The 26,472-nt window shown below is 38.4% G+C and overlaps 1 protein-coding gene across 3 annotated transcripts; it reads left to right on the forward strand.

The window, feature by feature from the left end:
• Nucleotides 1-1,609: 1,609 nt before the first annotated feature.
• Nucleotides 1,610-23,731, forward strand: LOC121957469 (dual specificity calcium/calmodulin-dependent 3',5'-cyclic nucleotide phosphodiesterase 1B-like). 3 transcript variants are annotated; one of them, XM_088089127.1, is made up of 14 exons: nt 1,610-1,716; nt 6,817-6,930; nt 10,788-10,970; nt 11,415-11,481; nt 11,615-11,731; nt 12,102-12,242; nt 13,103-13,203; nt 15,620-15,745; nt 18,821-18,922; nt 19,120-19,240; nt 21,509-21,590; nt 21,776-21,893; nt 22,714-22,850; nt 23,243-23,731. In XM_088089127.1, the coding sequence occupies exons 1-14, from the start codon at nt 1,640-1,642 to the stop codon at nt 23,338-23,340; spliced, it is 1,584 nt and encodes a 527-aa protein (XP_087945253.1). In that variant the 5' UTR covers nt 1,610-1,639; the 3' UTR covers nt 23,341-23,731. The 3 variants fall into 3 exon arrangements, with proteins under 3 accessions (XP_087945253.1, XP_042361983.2, XP_087945266.1); XM_042506049.2 differs by lacking the exon at nt 1,610-1,716 and adding an exon at nt 4,578-4,792; XM_088089140.1 differs by lacking the exons at nt 1,610-1,716; nt 6,817-6,930 and adding an exon at nt 9,753-9,907.
• The last annotated feature ends 2,741 nt before the right edge of the window (nt 23,732-26,472 follow it).

Raw genomic sequence — 26,472 nt, forward strand, 5'->3', positions numbered from 1 at the left:
TGGGACTTGGTCTGTGATGCTCAAAGCACTAGAAAAATATATTTGAAAAACTGGTCTCATTCCCAGGTCATTGATGCATTTTTTGATGCTTCAAGCAACAACCATTATATAAAGAGCAAGAAAGCCTGTATAGGGTGGGTGGGGGTGACGGTGGATGGGTCAAACTCTGCACTTTCACCCTGGAGTCTGCTTTTTATTTTCCATGTGAAAAGAAAAGTCAGTTGAGTCATTTTATTAACAATGTAGTGCATTACTATATAAGTAAAGTTATATTACGTTCGTAACAAACATGCTCATTTGATGCCAAACTGTATTGTTATTTGCGACCATGTTCTTTTGTTGCCTAAACCTCAGAGAGTCCACCTTTTTTCCATTTAAGTCTATATAATTTTTTTTTTTTAAATCTATATGTATGCATTTGACAAACAGTAACTGTACATTTCCAGATAAAAATAGCAGTTCATGACCAAGCATCAGTATTGGGAGTGAGAATTTGTTGCAGAAGGAAGCGTGCATCAATGGCTGGCTCACCTAGCACTGCTGAGGTAGGCAACATTACAACTCAGCCGAGGAGGATGGCACAAGCCTCTCATTCATGAGTAGATAAATGCTTCTTCTGCACAGTGATTTGTGTGTGTAGTTTGATAGAAATAAAATAGTTCCTACATAAAACTGCTCAGAACAAGGCCTGTGGATTACCTTGAGTAACTGGGTCATGATTTCTGGGAAGAGACATTACTGTTGAGTTTTTCAAAAGTATTTTTTGGCGGTTTGAACACTGCAAGTGGAGTGCCATCAAGTTCCATTATATTGGAGAGAAGGCAGACATTGGTACAGCTGATATCTCCAACACTAGGCAACTCACGCCAAAACAATCTAGACTGATAAATAACACTACAGCAAGGAAACATAAGCATTTTTGGGGTGAACTGTTCCTTAAAATGTCCTTTTAAATATGTGTGTGTTTCCTACTTATTTTTTTCTTTCCAATACAACAGCGTCTGTGACTGCTCCAAAACATCAACACATCAAGGTAAGCTGATTCTTTTTGGCTCTGTTTTTTTTTCTTCAAAATCTTTTAAAAGTAGTTTTTTTCTTTCTTTTTTTTCTGAACATAGTTTAAAAAATGAATAAGTAATCTACCTTGTACCTTGTTTCAAGGCTTTGCATGCAAATGAACTATTGCCCTGCAGCTCCACAGTGGATCCTATCCTGAGACCCTGAGGACAGTTAATGGTGGAAACTCTGGTCCTGATATAAAGACTCTGCTGATTGTGTTGGTGACACAGAGGCTCTCCTGCTGACACAGGGGATCTTTCTCTATGTCTCTCTCTCTCTATCACACACACACACACACACACACACACACACACACACACACACACTCCACACACATACTCCACACATACACACACAAACTACAACCTCTGCAAAATACAGTATACATAGACAGAGAAAGGATGTATCTGAGAGTGTAAACGCAGAGCAGTGTAGATTAACATTAGCTACAGCCCTGTATACACACACTCAAACAGAGGACACATTTACAGTAACACAAAAAGGCACAAAGATCATTCTGTGTCTCTGCAACACTTTCAGTCGCACGCATGGTCTTCAGCAGCATTCAGAGCCACAGGTCATGACACCAACTTGCAAGATACACAGAGCAGCTGATAGACATCTCAGTCTTGTGACATGGAGGACCACACTGGGGCGGTAAGACTGCTTTTAATGGTTTATTTTTGTTGCTTCACACTTCAGTGCAGTTTTCAGTAACATTCTCAGGTTTTGTTGACCATAAAAAAATTTATTTATTTACTCAGTTAATGGTGTGTAGTGCAGTGATGTGTCATTGTATTTTGTTTTGCAACATACTTTGTATGCTTTTCATTGATGATATGACAACTAATGTCCCATAATAGTTAGGAAGTTGTCTTTTCATAATGAATTCATTGATCTTGAAGGGTTAGGTCTCCCAAATTACAAACAAACAGATCTACCCCACTGGCTGAATGATATTTTACATATTCAGCAGCAAAGTATGTACAATAGGAAACTGTGTTGATATATTACTTTTACCTTACAGGGTCAGTGCACCATTATTACAAAAAAAAAAATAAAAAATTAATTTGGCCTACTGAATTGACCCCAGTGCCAGTGAAAATTTTGGCATTGTATATTTCTGCAAACCATGGATAAGTTACATTTGTATGTTATTATGTTGTAGTTACACTTAAACTTTATGTTTTTAAAGGCTAAAACACTAAAAGGTTATGGGTAGGCAAAGATACAGTTTTGGCTTAGACTGCCAACATATGGCTGCACAAAAGTCACTTAGAAAAGTTGCGACAGGTTGTTAAACATCAGGGTGCCAAGTTGGGTGGCAGAAAAGTCGCTGGAAAGCGGCAACTTTTGGTTTCGTATTGGACACACACCAATCTCCAGCTTTTCGTGGCACAAACTCTCCTGGCTCAAAGTCCCATGTTTACTAGACCCATCCATCACCCCAGCCTTGCTTCCCACGTGGTCACTCTTTATACTGTGTGACTTTACTTCCTCCTTTGCTCTGATCATATGAGGGAGGACAGCCTGCAGCACACAGGTCATCTCAGCCTCCTACCTCAATTATGTAGGATAGGATACGGTACAATACGGTACGATACAGTACGGTACGATACGATACGATACGATACGATACGATACGATACGATACGATACGATACGATACGATACGATACGATACGATACGATACGATACGATACGATACGATACGATATACTTGATTGTCCCTGTAGGGAAATTCATCTTGAATTTAGATGTTGCGCCCATAAAAGCCCTCACAGTCACAATAAAACAAACCACATATGAACAAAACAGCACTAGCTGTACCAAATCACACCAATAAAGTCTGCATAGTCTGAAATGCACATACAAATTATTGTACATACATTTCACATAACACATATTGCACACACCCTACTGTTAAAAACATCATGGAACACTGTACAGTCCTTGCAGCCTTATGCAGCATGAGCATGAGCATTGCATACAAATTGTAGTGCATTACTTTAAATAGGGAAGTACTAGGGTACTAGTGTCCCTTAGCACCCTCCATCTCTTGAACATCTCGTTCCCATACAGGGACAAGTCACAGTTAGATGTGATTTATGGTGCACCATGGTCAGATTTCTCTCTCTCTCTGTCTGTGAAGTGAAGGGCCCAGTGAGTAATAATTGGCTTATTTCACTGAGCGGTCAGAGAGAGAGCGTTCGTCATCATCAGAGGGAGGCTGAGAGGATGACGGAGTAATGGAGAAAAATAACATAAAACAGTTCAGAGTGTAAAGCAAGAAGTTGGCAAGCAAACAAAGGAAATACAGTTTTGCGTCTTTAAAGGATTGTAACTAGATTAATTACTTTTCTGTAATTTACATTTTTAACTGACATCGCAGAATAAATATAAGTGTAAGTGTACCAGGAGCATCAACCTCTGGCATTTTGTTTATTCTCTTTCTCCTCACTGCTTTTTGGAACAGCTCAAAGTGACACAGGAGACAAAGAATAAAACATTGTGATGTTACTTCTCTTCATTTTTGCAATATGTTGAGCCATGTCAAAGAGCATGGGAGCATGGGAGTCAGTCTGACCCAGCAGCCAAAGCAGGACAAGCAAGGAGGGAGGCGGATGACAGGCAGGGGGTTTTCCCATGTAAGCCACATCATCACAGAGCTCTCACAATACTCTATAAATAAAGACTCGTAACGGTTTTAGGACATCAGACTATGAAATTTTTTAGGGACGACTCTCATTGTCTTGTCTGATCTTGTAGGTTTCTGTGCTTTCCTTTTTTGGTGTCTCAGCCGACAAAAAACTGCTTTTACTCCTCAGAAAACACACTGACATTTATTGATGTGGCAATTTCAATGAAAATATTTTGACTCAGCTGTTAAAGTGAATTATTGACACGCTTTTTATTATGATTTGGGCCTCTAAGCTGTTGATTGAAGCTGGCTCTGTCACTGCAGGTTTTGTATCTTCTATAAAAAGGAAGTCGGAACACCATGTTTATTTTTTTTAATCATAATGAATTCTGTGAATCAGCGAGAACGTAGTGGTGGGAAAAAAAGGCAACCTGTCAAAACAGTCAAAGAAAATTTATTTACAGTGTAAGAGTGCCTGTTTTTTTCACCTCTCCTGTTTTCTGTGCACAGCAGTATCAAGAACAGCATTTAACCTATCGGGCTGTTGTGGGTGGCTTTCGAGGACAAGCTTTGTTTATGTATTTTGGTTCGGGTGACTCTGGTGGGGTTTCTGTGAAAGACTCTCTGTGTGGTTCCCTAATTTGCGGCTGCGGTGGAAAATTCTCATTTGGGATTTGAGTACACGCGGCTTGAAAGCCTCGCAGTCAACACTTCATCAGTGAGTGAGGTCAACTCACTCGCACTTCACACAACGGGTGTACACATATACACAAACACTCAGTCACTGACAAAGACACACACATACACACTGACACAGTTTGGGCCTGCCCAACCAATCAGAGTGAAGTGGAGTAGGTCCCCCCAGAAGTGGGTGGGAGAGCTGGTGAAACAGAAGTCTGTCTCAGGACACACAAAGTTTGCGTTGGTGGTTTGGAGAACTTTTCTGCTTACAACTTCTCTGCAATAATTTTCTTTTTTTGTCCTTTTATTGTTTTTTATTGAACTCTGGGGTCCATTGGGGCACAGCTTGAACGTGGAATGGCTGAACTGGTGCGAATCCGTAAGAAACGGCTACAGATCCCCATCTCTAGGTAAGACAGGGGGTTCAGGATCAGTACAGATGATATCATAGTTCAGTCTTTCTGTGATTGCATAAATACGGCTGGAGGACTTTTCCAAACATGCATCTTTAATTTTATATGATTGATTGTTGTTGGGTGCAGTAAGGCTATCTGGATCACACTTTGAAATTTGTTGTTTTGCAGTAATGGAAATATGTGAGTCAAAATCCACCCTGTGCTGCACACTGATGAGAGATAACGCATCGGCCGTCTGCTGTTTTTCTGACACATTTTAACTGCAGATCAACGCAAAAGCAAACAAAAGAAGTTTAATCTTACCTTAAAAAGTCTTCTCAAAAAGAGTGCTGCTTGATTGTGGTGGATTTGACAGATTTTATGCATTCATCAAGATTTTCTCAGACTATACTTGGCAGCATGAAAGCTTGTCACTCTAAGTGGCTGTGTGAACACTCATCTCAGTCATGCTTATGCTGTGGGAGGATGAGGTGCTGCAGAGGGTGATGGGTCATGTGGTTTTGTTTTGGTTAACACATTGATGTATTAGTGCGTGGTTCAGAGCTTAACACCTTGTTTGGTGATTTTGCATCATGACAGCTAATATTTGCTGGTGTTGACTCATAGGACTTTTCAGATGATATGAGATATGATGTGATGTTTAAGTTTTCGTTTTCTTCCTTTTTCTCAATTAAATCTATGCAGACAAAAATCTATTGAGAGATTTGTGCTGACAAAGCTGATACCATTCAAACTCTTCTACACTGCAACTCATAAGTAAGACACTATGCAGCGTGTAGATTCAACAAAGCCTGAGCCAAAGGAGGATTTGTCATTTCTCTCTATAAACACAGTTTCATGAGTGCACTTGACAAGTAATTTCCTGTAAACGTGCTGTCAGGGACTCTTCTACTGCGAACAGTTGAAACAAAAAGGCTGTGTTATCACGAAAGATTACTTGAGATTGAAAGAGCAGTGGCATTCAGATGCATGCTATTTTTATGACTCAACAGCTTTTGAAAGCCCTTGCCAGCGTGATAAACACTTGAAAAGCTGTGAGCGTCTCATCCCCAGGAGCTGGCTCTGCGGCGTGGCCTGGCGCAGTTTGGGCACAATCATTCTAGTCACCGCAGCGTAGACACCAAAATGTTTTAGAGAAATAATCTTTGGAACAAATATGATATCAAATCAAATGGGTTTTTCTTTTCAATGCTCACAGAGAAAAAAATCCAATCAGAGTAGAGAGATTCTTCTATAAACGGAGTATGAGATTTTTCATCAGAGCTGTTTTATGTGATGACAGCTTTTGGATTTATTACCGTGATGAGATTACATTAACACGCTGCAGGTGGGTTACACTGAAGGTGACATGTGATCCAAGCATTTGCTTTTTATTACACTGCAGGAGATTAATTTTGTTCCACCAACTCTCTATCATAATTCGATTAAAAGTTTCAAATTGAGCAACATGTTCTCAGACAAGATCAGAATGAGGCCAAGTTTTAAAAACTCCAAAACATCATTTTTCACGGAGTTTACTTTGACAAAATGTGGGTTACATAAGACCTCAACCATGGGAAGTTTTCCTCTCATGGAAAATTTGGCACTAATGATGCCCTTTTGCCACTGGCTCTCTTTGGACAGCTTGGCATTTAAATCACTTCCAAATGAACTCTTTCCTTTCATGATGATTTCTCAACTTGTTAAAGCACTCCTCAGACCTTGTCTCACTCCCTCGAGACAATGACAAGTGCTGTCAATTTCTAGAGCTGTGTTTTGAAAGCTTGTAAGTCCCATTTTGTTATAACTGTCTGTTCTTTTGGAGCTCTAATTTTTTTTGTCTGTACCCGCTGTGATTTAATGTGAAGTCTTTGATGCTCAACTGCCATAGCCTTCAATCATTTGCACGCCAATATTACCTTTCTGGGATTGTTGTTTTGAGAGGTAAAAACTTCAGTTCCAGTACTTTCAAAAAAGGGGCATCTGCTATTTTATTTTGTTGCAGTCACATCCAAATAAATGATTGTTTTTCCTTCCAGGCTAAGGAGCATGCTGAAGCAGCTGGAGGAGAAAGATGTCGACTTTGAAGAAATCAAAAAGAATCTGGATTTCACAGCATCGTTACTGGAGGCAGTTTACCTCGATGGATCAAGGTAGGATAATGAAGAATAATGCCATGTTGACATTTTCAGCTGAGTAGAATTTTTATACAAGCTCTTTTACCTCCTTAAGAAAACAGTTCATTTCTTTAAACTTACATAGTAAAGGTCCAAAAGAATGATGAGAACTAATATCATCCCATTACTGTATTAATGCTCACTTATTATTAGCGGGGTTACAGTGGACTGGAGCTCATCCCAGCTCACAGTGGGCAAGAAGTGGGGTGCACCCTGAACAGACTGCTGATCACAGGGCCAACCCTGTTGGCCTGTTGTATGAAATGTGCTTTACAAATAAAGCTACCTTGCCTAACACATACAGACAGACAACCATTTGCAGGTTGTGGGAGAAAACCAGAGCACCTGGGGGTTGTGAGGTGAAGCCTTATCCAAAACTACTTTTTCTTTTTGTTTATTTGAAAATAATTATTGACAGTACAAAAACAGTGGTGTTTGGACTGCTTTCCTTTTCTCTTCAAATCACCCACTAAGGCCATAAATATCAAATTAACACTTATTATGAGGTGTCAAAAAGCCAATAAAATGTTATATAGTTTTCACAAATGGGCATTCGAGAAAAAAAGATCCAGACCACTGCCATTATTATGCATCATGCCTCCACTATCAATAAACGCATGGGACTCTTATTAACACACACAATATTTGCACGTAACATCACATGGTATCATAGAGTGCATTTAGTAATTTTACACCTATCACTATTGTTATATGACATGCATTTGTTATTGCTGTGCATCTCTCCCCCTCTCGACGTTTCTTTTTTGTCATTATTGTAATTTAATTGTTATTTCTGACATCTATTGCACATTTGTCTGTCCTAGAAGAGGGATCCCTCTTCAGGCGCTCTTCCTGAATTTACTCCCATTTTTTTCTCCAGTTACAGGTTTTTTGGGGGAGTTTTTCCTTAGGCAATGTGAGGGTCTAAGGACAGAGGGATGTCGTATGCTGTAAATCCCCCTGAGACAAACTGTGTTTTGTGATAATAGGCTTTTTGAAGTCACTTTTAGAATTTCAAGAAAAAAGTCAATATTAACTCTTATTGCTTTGTTCTTTGTTCTTTAACATTTAGTTCAGAATTTAATGTTGATTTCCCAATGTAATGGCAACAGAACAATGACAAAACTGCATTTAAATTGGTTTGCTATTAGCCTAGCTTTCACCATGTAATTCTGCTTGCTTCCGGATATGATCCTATGGGAAAAATGACGGCGTGATTTACAGCACAAATGGAAGAAACCATTGCACAACAAAAGCAGGAGGGGAACTGTGCTGTTTGTTTGGTCCAATACTAGCTATCCACAGAAAATAATTAATTTTGCATTAAACAAGTGATTTTGAACTTGTCATTATTGTTTACAGTAGTAATGTAAATGGCAGAGAGTGGAAAGGGTCCTGTAGAATAGCATCACTGGATCAACATTCAGGTTGGCATAATTTTATGTTAAGTCCATTGATTTATAGGTCGACCTGCTTGTTACAGTAACTGTGAAAGTTACTGTAGCGCATTTGAAATGAATGTCACATTATTTGAGTATTTATTGTAATTAATGCTCAAATAATATTAATATTAATAATAATAATAATAATAATAATTTATTTGAATTAATTTGATCCTGTATTTTGAGTTATTTCTCGAAGCACTTGAATGTAGGTGATCCACGACAAACAGAATCCAAAGCAATGGTCAAAATCAAGTAATGCTAGATTTCTTATGTTTTAAAACAAGTTAATTATGACTGTCTAAAATACTTATAAAATTACTTAACCTTCTCAGTGAAAATACTTTTTTCTTCTCTCTTCAATTCTGTGTGTGTTGATGATGATGTTCAGTATTGATTGCAGGTCTATCGATAGTTGCTAAGCTCTGAGGGAAAGGGAAAACAATCCCAGTAGTCTTCACTGTCACTGGCTGACAGTGGTGTCAACGTTAATTCTACTTGGAGACGCTAGAATGAAAAGTTGAATACTTGTAGCTTCCCACTTTAACTAATGTGTTGCTAATGTGACACATAATCACTGTAAACAATCAGGATTTATGTCTAATGTCACAGAACATTTTATAGAAATTGACATATAGTGATCAATATTGTCAAAACTGGTACAATATTTCTTCAGCATCCTTAAAAGTTTTATTTTTCTTAATCCTTAGGTTTCAGCTCTGTATGCGAGGAAATAACAGATAATTTGTTCTTACCTGCATATTGCTGTGATTATTATTTTTTAATTTTTTTTTTCTAACTATTTATTTTCCTTTTAAAAGTCAGCAACACCACTTGTATGATAGGATATTGTCTGGTTAACTGCCATCATACAGTGGCATGCTCTGTGTAAGAGATCCAATAAACTACATTAAAACCAAATCAGTCCCTCAGTCTTTGAACCCATTGGCTACTGGTCTGACAATGATAAGGCTCTGAGTGCAAGGGCCGTTATTTCAGAGGATCTTATGTAGCCAGTGGATATCGATTTCACTATAATACATCCATGGTGGATATCCGCACAACTTCCTCTTTTACAGGCTGTGCTACAATTTTCTTATATTATTATTTTCCCTATGATGGCTAAGGCATGGCCTACCCTGCTCACTCTCTGATTGGCTAGTGCTCACCACCTTTGATGATTGGGTTGGTTAAGTTTAGGCAGGGGTGGATGTAACTGCCTCTCATCATCGGGTTAATTATTTCTTTTTGGGCTGTTGATCCTGGTTCTGTTTCCTATGGGTAACAGTAGTAATCTGAGAGGCGGAACTAATCACCGCTACGCGAGTGTTCCGCCCGGAATTAATTATACGAACACCTGCTGAGCGTGGCGCCAAAATACGTCAGAAAACGGAACAGAGACAGCTAAGCAAATAATAAACATGTAAACAGATAAACATAGAAGGAAGAATACAAGGACAAGAACAGACAAGGATGATTTAGCCCCTCTGAAAGGATAAGCAGCCTATGAGGTTTGTTGATTGTCGTTCATGTTTGTTAAAATGTTTGCAATAACTGAGTTTTAGCAATTTCACATGCTAGGTGGGCTCGGTGTATGTAATTTTAAAGTGCAGAGAAAAATGTTTTTACAAGTGAATAATCACTTAAAGGCAAGCTATGAGTTCATTCATTGTTTTATTTATTGAATTTTGTTTTTTTTTCTCTCTGTTTAATTCAGTTCTCATGTGTTGGGTTGGTTTTGAATACTAAACCCAGTTTTTTAATGAAGATCGTGTGCCTGTTCTTGGAGGGTGCTACAGTGAGATTAGTTAGAGTTGGGGCACCAATGTCAGGAAAAGCCAATCAGAAGCAAACTAGGAAAAGAAAACTCTTGCACTGGTCACTTTAGTTATTTTTTTTAAACATGTACATGGATGCAGATGAATCAAAGAAAAGTACTAAAAGTAGTCAGACGATAGCCAGTGGGTTGCGAGATTACATTTTAGCCAATGCATTCTGCCTCTTTTGCTCTCCACACAGACTGATTACCTGCTGCTCAAATGTGATTGGTCATTACTGCTAAGGCTGCAAACAGGAACCAGACTTGGATCTGAAAATCTAATACAGATACTGCATACCTATGCATATATGTTTATAGAGATAGACACTTAATTGTTTACTCTTTTGAGTAATGAATTGAGATTTTGTGTAAACTTACTGTTGCTGACAGTAATGGATCTTAAATGGATTGACTGGAAGTTTTTATAATTGATAAATACAGTGCAGTGCAATAGGGACTGATTTTGGACACTGCGACTGATCCTGCAGTGCTTGAATCCAGTCTTTGTCTATCACTATGTGTTTTAATAACATATGTCTTAACAGTCACTGTTTGTGTGTTGTCTCTCTCAGACAGTGTCTGGAATCTGAAGATGACCTTCAGCAGCTGCAGTCAGATGGCGTGCCGTCAGAGGTCACCGATTGGCTGGCGTCCACCTTCACACAGAGGGTTCGACGGCCTGTACGACGCTCAGACGAGAAGCCGAAGTTTCGCAGCATTGTGCATGCAGTGCAAGCTGGAATATTTGTGGAGAGGTGAAATAACACTAATTTTAATGTCTATTTCAGCATTTTAAGGTTATGATCATTTAGAGGAGGCCTGTATGATTTGTCTGTAACAATGCAGCTGGTGCTGAAAAGAACCATGCAGCTATATGTTTTATTTATGAGACTTATATGCAATAAAATAGGTTAACTATAATCTCATACCATAAAACTCCCATTGTAAATGACTGATCTCCACGTCTGCACTATAAGTCTAATATAAGCTCATACAGTATTGTTACCATCACAGCCACAGAAAACACAGACAGCTGCTCTGGACTGTGAAACATTAGCCTTCTTTTCTCTTTAAAACATCCTTCCAAACGGGAAAGGGACTTTGGAGGATTTATATAAACAGCTCCTGAGACGAGTTCGCTGCACAGTGTCAACATCTGAACTTTAACTGAACTCAACATAAACATTGCATTATTTCAGGATGTTCAAGAGGGCCTACACAGCAGCCATGCCAGACCAACCTGCAGCGGTCGTAAACTGCCTCAGAGTAAGCCTCCACTAATCATAAATCTCTCTGTGCGTCATGTGTTTGTGCAATAAATCGGACATCACATAAGGGATCGTATACACACCACAAGTATGCATCAATAACACACACACTTTCTCCTCCTTCTCCTCAGGATGTTGACCGCTGGAGCTTTGACGTGTTTGCTCTGAACTCAGCCAGCTCTGATCACGCTTTACGAACTCTGTTCTTTGAGCTGATCACCAGATATGGCCTCAACAGCCGCTTTAAGGTCTTTTAACTTTGGATTTCTTTGCATTGCACTTCACATACAATATGTTACAACAGGAATGCAAGACTGTCAGTGCTTTAGATGAAATATCTTACAGCAATATGATCATTACTGTCCTTGTAGCCTCTGCTTCTGTGGGAAATGTGTGTTATAATTTCAGATATAATCAGGCATATGGGTTTTATTATCAATTTGGAACAATGCGTTGCCAAGTTATGTGTTCAAATCACATGCATCATACCGTCAGTCCTAACCCTGTTTTTATTTCAACATTCAGGCTGTTTTGGCTTTTATTGTTGACGCAAACTTTGCGAACCATGGATTTTCAAACAAGACTTTGACTTTAATGATCATGTTCTGCACTTTGCAGATCCCCATCTCGTGCCTGACAGAGTTCCTGTCTGCGCTGGAGAGAGGATACTGCAAACACAGCAACCCGTACCACAGCCACGTTCATGCTGCTGATGTGACGCAGACGCTGCACTGCCTGCTACTGCGCTCTGGACTCGTGGTACACTGGGCTGACTTTATTACTTTTATTTTTTGTCCTGCATAAGTTTCTATTTCTGTCATTTCCAGGAGAGACTGTCTGAAATTGTGCACCATTGTTTTACAATTAATCAATCAATCAATCAAACTTTATTTATATAGCACTTTTGATACAAAAAAATATTGTAGCACAAAGTGCTTTACAAACCAACAGAGTAACGTCATATAAAAGAAAATACAACCCGCCACCCCACCATCCACCCCCCACCCTGCATAAGGTTAAACATTAATCTACATCTACATTAATAAAACTAGGTAACAACAGGCATTATCAACTGAGGAAACACTGTCTCAGATGAGGAAACACTGGAGGTATCAGGAAAGATTAAGAATAACAATTAAAAGATTGTATAAAGCTAATGCAAAATAAATACAAATAATTAATTGAATAAATAACTATTTAAATAGATAAAATTAAATGGCATTGTGTCACCCTTCTCCATGATGATCTGCTTTTCACTCTGCCTTTCATTGTGACCTTTTGGAAAAACTATATACTTTCCTTTTCAACATGATTGGACAAAATATGGTATTAATTAGGGCCCACACACCAAAACACCACTAAATAACTAATAGAATCAAAGGCCAACTATTGCTCCACCTCATGTCACCTCTGCCAAAAATTTGCTTGAACACACTATGAAGACTACAACCAGCAATCAGCTGTCCATTGTTTTTCCTTTATTTTAAAAACATTACTTAACATCACTCTTTTAGGGACTATGATATATATAGTATAGTATACTATAGACAGTATGTGCACCCTGAGATCTATACAGTATGTTTTTATATCGATTTGTTCTGTCTCTTGTGTCTTGAAAGCACTGGCTGTCGGAGCTTGAGGTGATGGCATCACTGTTTGCTGCCGCCATCCATGACTATGAACACACGGGAACCACAAACAACTTTCACATCCACACAAAGTAAGGCTTTTTTTTTAAACTTACTATCTTTACCCTGTCTTATAAAAATCAAGCTATAGCCTATATATATTGCTGCATCCTGTTTTGACATTTTTAAGTAGTCAGCAAATGTAGAAATAGTAAGGTAGTGTTTCTTTTTGCTGCAATTTTAGGCAGAGTGGAGGGAGAGAGGGAGAGCGCTGTAATGCAAACACATCTCCATGGAGGGAATGCAGTATTTTTAGATGCCGATTTTCCACATAGGAGAGCTAAAGAACGCAGTCTCTTGGCACCCATCATCATCATCATCATGCTTTATTTTGGGAATAATTATTGTCCACCCCGAATATATCTCCTCAGAGTCAAACACTCACCTCCTATAGGCTAGAAAAAATGGCTGTTTTAACATAACTGTTGTTTCTTATCTCATGAAGAACACTGGCTATGGTCAGCTCCAGAGAAGTATCAAAAACAAAAACTTTCAAACCAACCTCCAGCAGAATGCATTTCCCCGGTGTCCACCTGTGTGCTCCAAAAACTGAACATTTTGCCAAAATATGACTAAATAAACAGCTTCATGTTGTGTTGCATGGGGCTCTTCACAGCTCTGATGCTCTGATTGAAGCTGTGTAAACTCCTGCAGGACTAGACTGAAATTCATTTGAAGTTTCAGTCCACCAAAAAAAAAAAGATTTTTTTCCCCAAAATAGTCCAAGTACAATTTTTTAAAAAGCCTTTATTTTATTTGTTTGTATGTCCTGTAACAGTTTATGTCATGGTTACTGTATAGTTTCCTATGATATCCTGAAAAGGTAGGCAGTAATTATAATATATCTCTACACTGAAGGGGTCACACCCCTTCAAATATTTAAATATGTCCCAAATGCTCTTCCTAAAATATTAATTAAAAAAAATAAAGAAAAACAATTGCCACAAAAAGCCGCCATGCACTAGCATGCAAAATAACCATTAGTTCCCAAAATTGAAGCCAAAACATCTCGATTGTTCCCTGGTGGCTGGCTGCAGGTCATAAACCCTGCCCTCTCTATGTTAGTTATGTTATATTATTGGATGTACTTGGGCCAAACTGAAACATCAAAGTCAAACTTTTTTTTTTGCCAAAGATGGTGTCTGTCATTTTAGGTAGTTCTTATCACCCTGATGTTTTTTCAAGTGTTCATTTTTCTGCCAAGTTTAGTTATAATTCGATACATGATGGGTTTGACGTCATGATTGACGGCAGTGTGGGCCAGTTGGTGTGCTCGTGATCAGTGCAGTTGCTTGCAATTAGTTAAAAGAGTGGGCGGGAAATCAATACTCCAGTGCAAGTTGGTAGTGGCTGCATGCAAGTTATTTTGTCTTCATTTTGGTTATTTTGTCCATCTTCATATACAGCCACTGATCAGAGCACAGCAGCTCAGCAGACTTTCGAAATATGTCAACAGGCAAGCATGCAATTTCTTAGAGAAAGAAGAATAAAGTTTCCATTAATACAATTTTATAATAAAAATTTAAAATACATATTTAATGTAGTTTGAATTGAGCAATTCTTTAAGGGAAATTTCTCTGGAAATCAATGACTCCTTATAAACTTAACATAATATACATAAATAAATGTACATAATTAAAAACATCATTTAAGAAAATCATAGGAGACAAGGTAGATTACTTCCTTGTTTAGTCCATGTTGATCAGTTTTTTAATAGTTTGTTCCTCCCTCAGGAGATGGAGAATCTTTTTAATTCACGTTCAGTATAATTACAGGCAAAGTACAAAGTTTTAACCAGGACTCTATATCCCCGGAAATTAAAGGTATTTGAAAATTACGGATCCATAAAATGAAGTGGCACTTGAGGTTTTCTTTCCACCGTGGAATGTTGTAAGAATCATTATTTAAAACCATTGTAATCATCATGAATTCAAGCTGGCTGCGGCCACTCTCTCTCTGTGGAGGAAACTATAAACTTTTAACAGCCCCCAAAAGACCATTTTAACACAGCTGAACATTTTCTTTGAAGGCATTTTCAAAAGTGTTTTATTTTATGTTTGGTTTTACAAATAATCACTAATTGGAAAACTTTTCATAGCGTACTTTGTTACCATTTCAACAGTCTAATATAGCAGATTATGCAAATTAGAGGACGCTGCATTCCTGATTGAGAAATCAGTTAATTAACTTGCTATATTGAGTCATTAATACCCACATGGTGCCAGTTTTTATCACACCCCACTCCCTCCTCAGTACTTCAAATTCATCGTTTTGAACCTACAGTAATAGAGCTTATATTATTCCCCGAGGAGTCTCTTTTTATCTCGTCCTCACCTCTTCCTCCCCTCACCACGACAGAAATGTACAGCTACACTTTAATGCACACTCACACTCTGTAAACTCTCTATCTCTCTCTTCTCTGTGCCGATCTTCTCCTCTGTCTGCCAGGTCAGAGTTTGCATTGATCTACAACGATCGGTCGGTACAGGAGAGCCATCACTTGAGTGCAGCGTTTCGCCTGCTGCAGGACGACCAAATGAACATCTTCACAAATTTGACCAGAGAGGAATGGATGTAAGATGACTATGGTTACTATCTAAAACTGTGTAGTTTGTTATTGTTTCAGTTAGAAACACTTTATTCAAGGAAGTCACATTTTGTGGAAAATAGTTACACAGTTTTGGCAGAAAAGAGCTCTGAAGGAATCAGAGCAACAAATCAATCCAGTGCTTCTTTCTACAGCCAATGCACGGCAGCTCACTGCAGGCTGTATTTTGCCACTAGTCAGTCAATTTTCAGTATCATTCCTCTTAAGAGGCTCGTAGTGGCCGCAAGTTATCAGCAGAATCATGTAGCAAAACAATAGAGCTAAAGGCTTTCCAGAGAAATGTTTAGTTTCATTTTTAACCAAGCATCTGCATATTTTTCCACACCTGATATGTTACGATCCACTAAAGTAAGGCACAAATAGAGATGAATAAATACCTGTTTAATTGTCTTTGTCAACATCTTGAAGGAAGCCGTAGCCACCTGGTGCAAGTGCGCTGCATGTAATGTCTAGAGGGGCTGCAACCATCTCCAGCAGGTGCTTGGAGGGGATTTGTAACATACTGAGTGCATCTTTCTAGTTCTCATTATGATTTTTGTAGTTTATTTTTGATTTTATATTTCCTGTTGACTAATGGTCAAATGAGGTTTTTCAACACAGCGACAATGAAATCTGGTTCTTTTGGCCATCTAAATCATTGATCATTCATTGTGATTCTGTGTTTTGCACCAGTATTCAGACCAGAGAGAAATCCATCATAGACTAGGCAGAGATTACTAAAATGAACCCAACAGGTCAGGGTGCATTTTAAGCAAATGGTATGATGAGCTCCTTTTGTGGGGAAAACCCAGCCTGATCTCCACCTACATAACTACATAGCTGAGTGTGAGCAAACTTTCTGTTTTTGTTGAAGGGCATACTGAGAACTAACTTGCTGAAAAAGAAAGAGATTAGAAAAGTTACCCAACAACCTTCACGTTTTGTACACCAACAAGACGAAAATAAGGCAAAACAAGGCAAGTTTATTTATATCGCACCACTCAGACACAAGGAAATTCAAAGTGCTTCACAAGGGCGCAATAAAACATTAAATATGAGAAAATAATGACACTTTCTGCAAGGAGAGAGTACAAGTAGAGGTAACCATTGACAAAATCCAAGATTTTTTTAAAAGGATAAATTTGGCAATAAATGCCTTTTTTCTTTTTCTTATTGTCAAGTAATCTTAATGAAAGACATGCGTATCTTTGTATATATTCCTTTATGCCTTTGACCTCCGTTGTCCAAAAATGGTTAAAAACACATTAATGAGGCTCAAAGTTACACTGTTTTGAACCTACATGATCATGGCCACTGTAGTTTATTTTGCATTCATCCCACATAAACTGTCTTCCTGATGTACCGTTTATACTCACAAAAGCACCAAATGTGTATTAATCCGCAGCTGAAAATAGTTCCCAACAAATGAGCTATTCATACCTGTTGGAGTAACTTTTGGTAAAACTACAGCGCCTTGCTGTTTTATTCATTCATTATCTGTAACCACTTATCCTGGTTCAGGGTCGTGGGGGGCTTGAGTCTGACACATTAGCCCTTTTTACACAGAGATCACACTATAGGGTCTCTACTGAATCCCTTCTTTCTGCCGCCTTTGGATTTTGACACAGAACCAAATAATGGCAGCATCATGCCGCTCCACTGTGTGGTTTTAGACAGCATGCCGACATCGCAAAATCAAAAGAGCCTCTAGTGTGACATATTTACTGTGCGTTTCAGTAGCTCTTTATAAATAATAGCGATAGCATAACATAGCAATAACAATCATTTACCGTCTCTGTTACATGGCAATCGATCTCGTCCTCTCCTCAGAGGTTATGGAGCTCCTGAATATCATTGTTTTCCTAATTTGCAGTTGCCGTGGTTGTTATTTGAGTTAACTGCTTACTTCTTTTACGTGCTTTTCAAATCTCCTGTCACCTTTCCCGCCCATGTCAGTTTGGGTCTTTTCACAAAATTTCTTGACAGTAAGGAAAACATAGAACCATGGAAGCTTTATTGTTTGATATATACATAAGTGGTTAAGTGGTGTAGTTGTATTGGTGGATTTTAAATGGCTACAGAGTGAGATATTGCAATAGAGAGAGGGCAATTTTCTGTCCAGCACAAATCAAATGTCCTTAAATGAGATTTTGAGTCCTTACCAGCAACAAGGACACTCCTCTAGCTGTTACTGACCTCTGCCCTCTTACGATAAAATGTCTCAGTTAGGAATCAATAAAGGATCATGTTACTATTTTCATTTTGTGACTCACTCACTAATCAGCAGAGGGATAGTGAATGAGTCACTGTGTGCTTCCTCTACAGTAAGTGACAATCAGAGATGCCCTCAGTGGGCTAAAATCATTGTATTTTATCTTGAACTTGAACTATGTGACATGCAATGTACATAATCAAAAGTAAAAAACTCAGTTATGGTCAATGAGTATTTGCATCATTGGTATTGGCACTGGAGGTAACACAATGTCTCTATCTAACACAGTGTAATACATTCAGTCCACCTACCAGTTTTTTTTTTTTACTTATGATCTAACACTGAGGTATTATCCTCAACAAAGATTTTTTTTTTTTTGATGTATGAACATAGTAGATGATTGCAGGTTTAGAAAGCAAACTTTATTATGTTAAATTTGTGTTTCTGTGACCTTCAAAGGGCCAGAAAATAGCTGTGTGTCAATCAACCCGAGTCCCCCCATATATATTTTTATGAGTGTAAACAATCCATTTTTGCACTGAAACACAGTTTTTGATGAGAAAATATTCCAAGATTTTTATACTCATGGAGGCCACTGCATCTTACATCATAGACACAGTATGTGACTGTTTTCATTCATGGGAGCGCTCTGCAGATATCGCCAAAGATAAACAGCGGCAGCATTTTATGTTGTGGGCTTTTCTAGCAGTCACCGTTACCATGGGAACAAGAAAACCCATCAGGAAATCTAAAAAGGTTACCCCTCTGAGTCTGCTGTTATACTCAGCACAGTCACTTCCTATAATGCAAGGTCAACTGGTAAACTGTGTGTGTTTGTTTTTGTTTATAGGGAGCTGCGATCACTTGTTATAGAGATGGTGCTGTCCACAGACATGTCCTCGCACCTACTTCAAGTCAAAGGGATGAAATCCTGTCTGCAACAACAAGAACGGTAATATACTGTGCCGCTTGTTCACGCTGTGGCGCACAATCAAGAGGTCATAAAAAAAATGCTCAGAGCAGATTCAGCTGATTCAAACATCCTGCACAAAGAGACACATCGGTGTCATGCTGGCTGGTGTCAGGTCTGCTTTTTTTTCTGAGAACACAACAACAAAAACAAGAAGTGCATCATGTTTTCTCTGACAGGATTGACAAGCCCAGAGCGCTGTCTCTGTTACTCCACACGGCTGACATAAGCCATCCATCCAAGCCCTGGGCACTGCACTCTCGCTGGACCAAAGCGCTGATGGAGGAGTTTTTCAGGCAGGTAGGAGTTCTAATAGACCCGAACTGACAATGTGACTCTTTCTCTGCTTCTCTTCTCTTCCTCTGAGCTCAAGCATTAGCATTATCAGACTTATATTATTGTGTTATGATATGCTCAAACACAACAGAAAATAAGATAGTTATAAGGCATACTTGTCGAAGGAATAGCTGGGGAATGCGGGTTTGCTGTATTGGCTCTGTTCAAAGGTAACAAAGGTAAAAAAAAACAAAAACCTTAAAAGCCAAGAAATATGTTGCCTCAAAACCAACTGTAAAACAGCAACTTGTAATTTTGAACTTTGGTTCTCTATGAATTAAACAAAGGAGAATCATTGTGTTAATTACTGAAAGTATCCCATCCTAGAAAATTGACATATGCGGTAAAGAAATTTGCATTAGTTGACTGCACTTCAAAACAGAATGGCTGTTTCTTTATGTAATTGCAACAAGATATTGACATTGTACATTTCTGCAAACTATGAATATGTTACATACATTTCATATATAGCTGTTATGTTCAAACTTTACATCAAGTTTCGCATCTTATTTTATGTTGTGACAAGGCTGTGGTTATCGTGTTGTTATGTTTGGGCAAAAAAACAAACAAAAAAAAACACTTGTTGAGATTTAAAAAAAAAAAAACTTAAATTACTCACTACATTTTTTTAAATGCTAATTTATAACAGTGATGCATAACTCATAAAAATATTATTAAGAATAATAATTATCACTACATTGTAAGTGAAATTTAGGGAAAAAAAGAAGCAGTTCACTGCAACTACAATGCTGTCTCAGTGTTATTGCATGATTACAAATTCTGGATTCTGAAGTCTGAATATTTGAGTATTTTTATTTTAGTGTTTTTCAGAGTACTTTGCTGAAAAAAAATATTTTAAACGAGGCACAATATTGACAAAAACAAAGCAAAACACTGGTTTAGACCATCATGTGAGGACATGGAATTTATAAAAAAAAATTACTTAAAAGCTAGTAAAAATATAAACAAGAAAGATTAAAGATTAATCTTATTGTGTACAACTTAGAATTTTGAGTTATTGTGTTGTTTTTATCTCAGTAATTTTAGTTAGTATTGTCAAGTAAGTCTGTGAGTGTGGATATCAGATCTTACATGTAACACTCACTGAAGTGTTGTAGGGAGAAGTATTACCTCCTATAGGCTCAGATCATTTCAGCTCTGTTCTTTCATGTTCTACGTACGTTACTCTTTTCTGACAGGTTGGTCTGTTATCATCTGTGCATGACTGATGTGTCAAAAGGTTGGATGCCTAATATCAGCTCTGCAGTTTTGTAAATGACTCATAGGAGCCTGAAAGGCAGAGTGGGAAACCTTCAAAGAGGTTTATGACGTCAGAGCTAAAGAAAACCAAATAAATAGCACCTCAGGTATGAAGCGGAGACAGTCAGAGAGAGGAAAGTCTCTTTGAAAGTTTATTGAACGTGTAGTTTGCGTACTTGAAGCGACACTAGATCTTACAAGCTCAGACTTTGCACAAGATTTAAGTCTTAAAAAAAAAAAATCCAGTGTGAATTGATTATGCCAGATATGTCCCAAAACATTTAACCTTGTTGAAATGATGATGTTGTTTTTTTAAATACTCCCAGACCTCACAAAAAAACTGACCATACAAATTATTCTTGGCCTTTGGGAACAATGTGTGTCACAAAATGATTAAGCTAAAAAAGGAAAAAAAGGACAGTGAAAGTTTAGTATTTTAAGTACAAAAACAATGCTGATTTCATTAGAAGGCTAAGATTAGCCTCTTTCTCACAGTGTATCACTTACATGTTTTTATTTTCTCAGCTCAGCAAGGGATGCAGTCATCCAGTCAGGTGTCAGGAGGAAAAACTCTCAATCTCATGTTCTTAAAAACTACGCCCACTGACTGCAAGATATTAGCTGGAGAATTGTGAAGCTGGCACTTTGACTGAGTGGATTTCTGATACATGCAGCAATAAGTTTATATGTGCTGTCATCCTCTCTACTCTAATTTCATCTCCTGGACTTGAAGAATAAATAGAATAGAGGAGGTGTTGGGCAGCCCTACACCGGAGAAGCTAATCCCTGAAAAGGCTGTTTCATGTTGGCTGCGTTAAAAACACAGAAGCAGTGTATGATATTCTATGAACAATCTGAAAGCCTCAGGTGGCGAGTGAAAGTTGGAGTCAAACAACCTTTAAAAAGTTATTTTCAGTTGACGTGTGGGATGCCCTTTAAAATATCTTCTCTCTCTCTTTCTATCTTTGTGAGGGTGATAGAGAGGCGGAGCTCGGCCTTCCCTTCTCTCCTCTGTGTGATCGAAAAAGCACCCTGGTAGCCGAATCTCAGATTGGTAGGTCTCACAAAACACTACATTCTGTAAAATGATCAAGTTCCTATCCATACTCCTGTTTGGAGTCTTATAGCTTTAATCATTTGAATTTCAGCTGAATAACTATCCTGGTTTTAAAAAAAAAATCATATTTCAACAGCTCTGAAACATTTTCTTTTCACGTGTTAATATTGTGACTTTTGCAGGTTTTATAGATTTTATTGTGTATCCGACATTCTCCCTGCTGACGGACATGGCCGAAAAGATTGTTATTCCTTTGGTGGAAGAGAACCCAGGTCCACCAGACCCCTGCAACAGACACAGGTAACACACAGGGAAGGAGTGATATTTTTGAAAAAGTATATTTTTTGGTTGGTTATTCAGTTGGTTTGGTTTTGGCGAAAAAGACTTGAAACCATGCATTGAGAGAGCTGCATATGGCACCCCTTTTTTTTTCTCTCATACTATACTATGACCTTTTTTTGACATGCAATACAATAACCTTTTAAAGACTTTTTCCCAACATGCTGTACTAAGATTTCTTTTTCTCTTTTTTTGTGACTTTTGAAGGCATGATATAGCCTAGTATAACTTTTTTATGACATGCTATACCATGACTTTCTTTGACATGTTAAGACATCTTAATGACTCATTTTTGGCATGCTATATTATGATATTTTAATGACTATTTTCTACCCTTTTAACATGCTATACTATGGCTTTTTATGACACAGGACCTGCTAACACAATAACAGTATATTTTGAAATGCAACACTATTCCTGTAACAGACATTTAGAGAGACAAAAACATGATTATTTAAAAGGATGAAAGGACAAAATTTGTAAAACAAAATTTAGTTCTATAGTACCTTATCATAATTTTAGAAAAGTATAGGAATAATATAACATTTATAGCACAGGTAAGTTAAGTTAACCGATTAGTTTTAATAATGGCTACATCTGGGACATATCTTAGTTCCTTAAGGAAACTGATTCCATCAGTGGGCAGCATTATGGATAAAAGCTATTTCACCTCATTTGGAGTCAAGTGTGGGCACCAGCAACTGACCAGAAAGAAAGAAGGTAAGTAAGTAAAGCTGGGGGAGAAAAGTACAGCAATGACAGCACTGTTTTTTCTCAACAGTAATCTGTGGAAGGAGAGCTCCAGAGGTCTGCAGTGGAGTCTCGCTCATATCACCGCTGAGCTGGTGAGCTTCCGCTCCACTTGGACACGACACACCGAGGACAACAAGCTGAAATGGAAGGAGAGTGGCTCCAATGGTTTGTCATAATCTCATTCTATCATTCATGTAATTTGTGTACTGTATTCACTCTGTAAAGTCACAGCTATCACAGCATGGCTTAGCATTTAACATTCCTGCAAAATCATTATACTTTTCTGTCATTTTTTACAACAATTCAGAATTAAAATGATCACCCATAAGAAGTTTGACATCCTCTGCTAACACAGGATAAAAGATCTTTGTTCTAGATGTGTGACTTCTTTGGCAGACACAAAGCCACTCTGCTCCATAGATGTGCTCAGTGTCCCTGATTTGATTTGTTAACTGCACTCATTTCACAGTGATCTCATGAGGAGATTTACAGATATTATTTCCCATTCAGCTTAACAAAATTTTCCAATGCCTTTTCCAATCTCCTGTATCCTCCAGGATTTTCAGACCCCGGCGTAACAAAAGAGCCAAGATCCAGACAAGAGGAGCTGTCAGAAAAGTCCCTGCAAGACCCAACTACAGATACAAAACAGTAGACAGGACTCCATTTACGACATGTGTATGTGCTTTTGGTCATAGAATATCTACAGCAGTTAACTGAGGTGAATGCTGAGTCACTGTTTGTAACAAAACCACAATGCCTTCTTGTATAACGATTGAGGGAGCTATGGAGGAGGGAGAGTTTAAGGTACACATCATCTTCCCAAGGTAAGATGCAGTATATTCACAGAAATGTCCTGTTCCCATTTCAAGTTTAGTATACTGTGATTATTTAAATGAAAAGTGTACATGCTGGCCATGTCATACAGTATAGTGCATGTTATTAATTTAATTTGTCACTAAAACACCTGTAAGAAACATTTTACCTAAATAGTTTGACCTGTACACAAATCATTTAGCCATGCAATAAACATTTCAAGTATGCCAGTTTTTATATGAAGTATATTGATTCACATTAAGGCTGGACCTGTTATGTTGGAATATTGTTTCATGTTGTATTAAATGAAAACATATATCAGATTCAACTGCAAGGTCAAACAACCAAACCAGTTCCAAGTCTGCAAAATGTAGGTAGAGCACATTTAGTGGCTTATTCAGCAAACCAATAACAATAAAATACAAGCAGATTATGTTCTGCAATTTCAGAACTACAGTAATTAAAGAAGAGATGATGTTTGCTGCACAAGAATTATTTACTCTGTTTGGATTTAGTTAGTCGACACATCACTACCAGGAAGGTGCTCATTAAGTTACACTTGTGCTGTTACAGCTGTACAGATCAGAGGAGTAATGTCTGCTTTTAAGATAAAATAAGTGAGCATGGAAACATCAACCCAACCCAATCACCAGAATAAATGTACTGTTACTTTTTTGACATGATATATTGTAACATTTTTAACATTTTTATGTCATACTACTACTATTTTTTAATGACTTTTGTGATCTACTCTCTCTCTCTCTCTCTCTCTCTCTCTCTCTCTCTCTCTCTCTCTCTCTCTCTCTATATATATATATATATATATATATATATATATATATATATATATATAAATATTGCCTTGACATCCTATACTTTTTTTTTATAAAAGAGACTGATTTTATTTAGGACTCTTTTGGACATACAAAGTCATATGTCATATATAGAGCATGTCATGATATAGTAAGGATTTTTTATTCTATCCTATGACTTATTTAGACTTGCAAAACTACGACACACATAACTTTTTATGACAAACTATTCTATGACTTTCTGACTTATTTCTGACACTGTACTGACTATTTTGCCATGAAATACTTTTGAATGACAACTTCTGACATATACAATGACTTTTTTATATGCTTTACTATGATTATTTATGATACCTAATGATGTTTATGGCATTGGTGAGACACTATATAACAATTTTTTGACATTATTTACATTTGTAAAATTTTCTGACAAAAATTGTATTATGACTTATAATGATGAGCTATACTGTAAAGATTGTCTTTACTTGTTTGACATACAATCATTCAACTCTTGATATTCTGTACTATGACATTTTGATGTGCTATACTGAGACATGACTTTTTAGACATGGTTTTCTATATTTTTTTAAATACTATACTACTGCATTTTTGAGGAACCATATGATGATTTTTTTTAAGATATACTATATTTCACTGACATTTTAAAACATTTTTGAATGCCATACTATCCTATGACTTATTAATTTTTGGACAACAAATTATACTATGTTTATGATTTTTTGAGTGAACTACTATACTATGGCATTTTAGGGATATTTTGATCGACATACCAAACTGATGATTTTATGACATACTGTACTTAGACGTTTTGATGTTTTTTTGGAAAACATACTATACTATGAAATTGTGAATTTTGGAATGACTTTATTATGAAGTTTTCATGATTTTCATGTTGTGAAGTTTTAACAACATACTAAACTGAGGCTTTTTTTTTTTTTTACATTTTTGACAACATACTATATAATGATGTTTTGATGACATTTTTGACATCATACTGTACTGACATTTGGTGGCATTTTTGACATCGCACCATATGACATTTCGTGATATTTTTGACAACATACTATATTATGACATTTTTGTGGCATTTTTGACAACATACTATACTATGACCGTACAACATAGTATAGTGTATCGAAAAATGTCACAATATCACTTCTTGAAGCCACTAGAGTTCCAGTGTTGGGGGTCCCAGTGTTTGGGTTCACAGCGTTTGGGATCCCAGTGAACACTACTCCAGTTCCAGCGTTGAGGGTTACAGCAGTAGCCACACCCTCCATCCCTGCTCCACACCTTCCGGCTGAGCCGACACCGCAGCCTGTTCCACGCCTCGGGGTCAGGTGGTGTCTGCGAGGACCCCTGGCAGACGCCACACCCTCCATCCCTGCTCCACAACTCTGGTCACCTCCTAGGCCGATCGCTGTCCCTGCTACATGACTCCCATCAACGCCTGGGCCAACCTCCGTCCCTGCTCCACGACTCCGGTCGGGGTCTGAGCTGATCCCCGTCCTTGCTCCATGACTCTGGTTGCCGCCTGGGCTGATCCCCGTCCCTGCTCCATGACTCTTGGCAGCTCCTGAGCCTGCTCCCATCCCTGCTCCACGCCTTCCGGCTGGGCCGAAGCCACAACCTGCTCCACGCCACCTTCCGGCATTGGGGGTCCCGGCAGACTCCCCGTCCCTGCTCCATGACTCCGGTCGGGAGCCTGGGCCGATCCCAGTCCTAGCTCCCTGAGTCCAGTTGGCGCCAGGGCTGACTCCAGTCCCAGTTCCTGTCCCTACACCCGCTCACCACAGCCACCTTTTGCTCCAGTTGGGCCGCAGCCATCCTCTGCTCCGGTTGGGCCGCAGCACACCCTGGTCCTGGTCCAGATCCAGTGGCCTCGCAGCCGCCCCCTGAGTTACTCAGCCTGCCTAGTTGCCCCCCCCCCCCGAACTGCTGGACCTGCCTGGTTGGCAACTCTGTGTTCCCACTCGAACCTGTTTCCCCCTCGAACCTGTTTCTTCCCCTCAGTCCTGCCCTCTTGTTTTTCCCCAAACTTTCTCTGCCCTGCTTCCCTCCTCCAGGCCCCGTCCTCCCCCCCTGTATCGTTTAGACTCGTTTGGACTTTGAATGATGCAAAAACAGCCAAAAACACC

The sequence above is a fragment of the Plectropomus leopardus genome, chromosome 2 (genome assembly GCF_026936395.1).
Source record: "Plectropomus leopardus strain MGB_pleo_1.0 chromosome 2, ASM2693639v1, whole genome shotgun sequence".
Lineage (NCBI taxonomy): Eukaryota > Metazoa > Chordata > Actinopteri > Perciformes > Serranidae > Plectropomus > Plectropomus leopardus.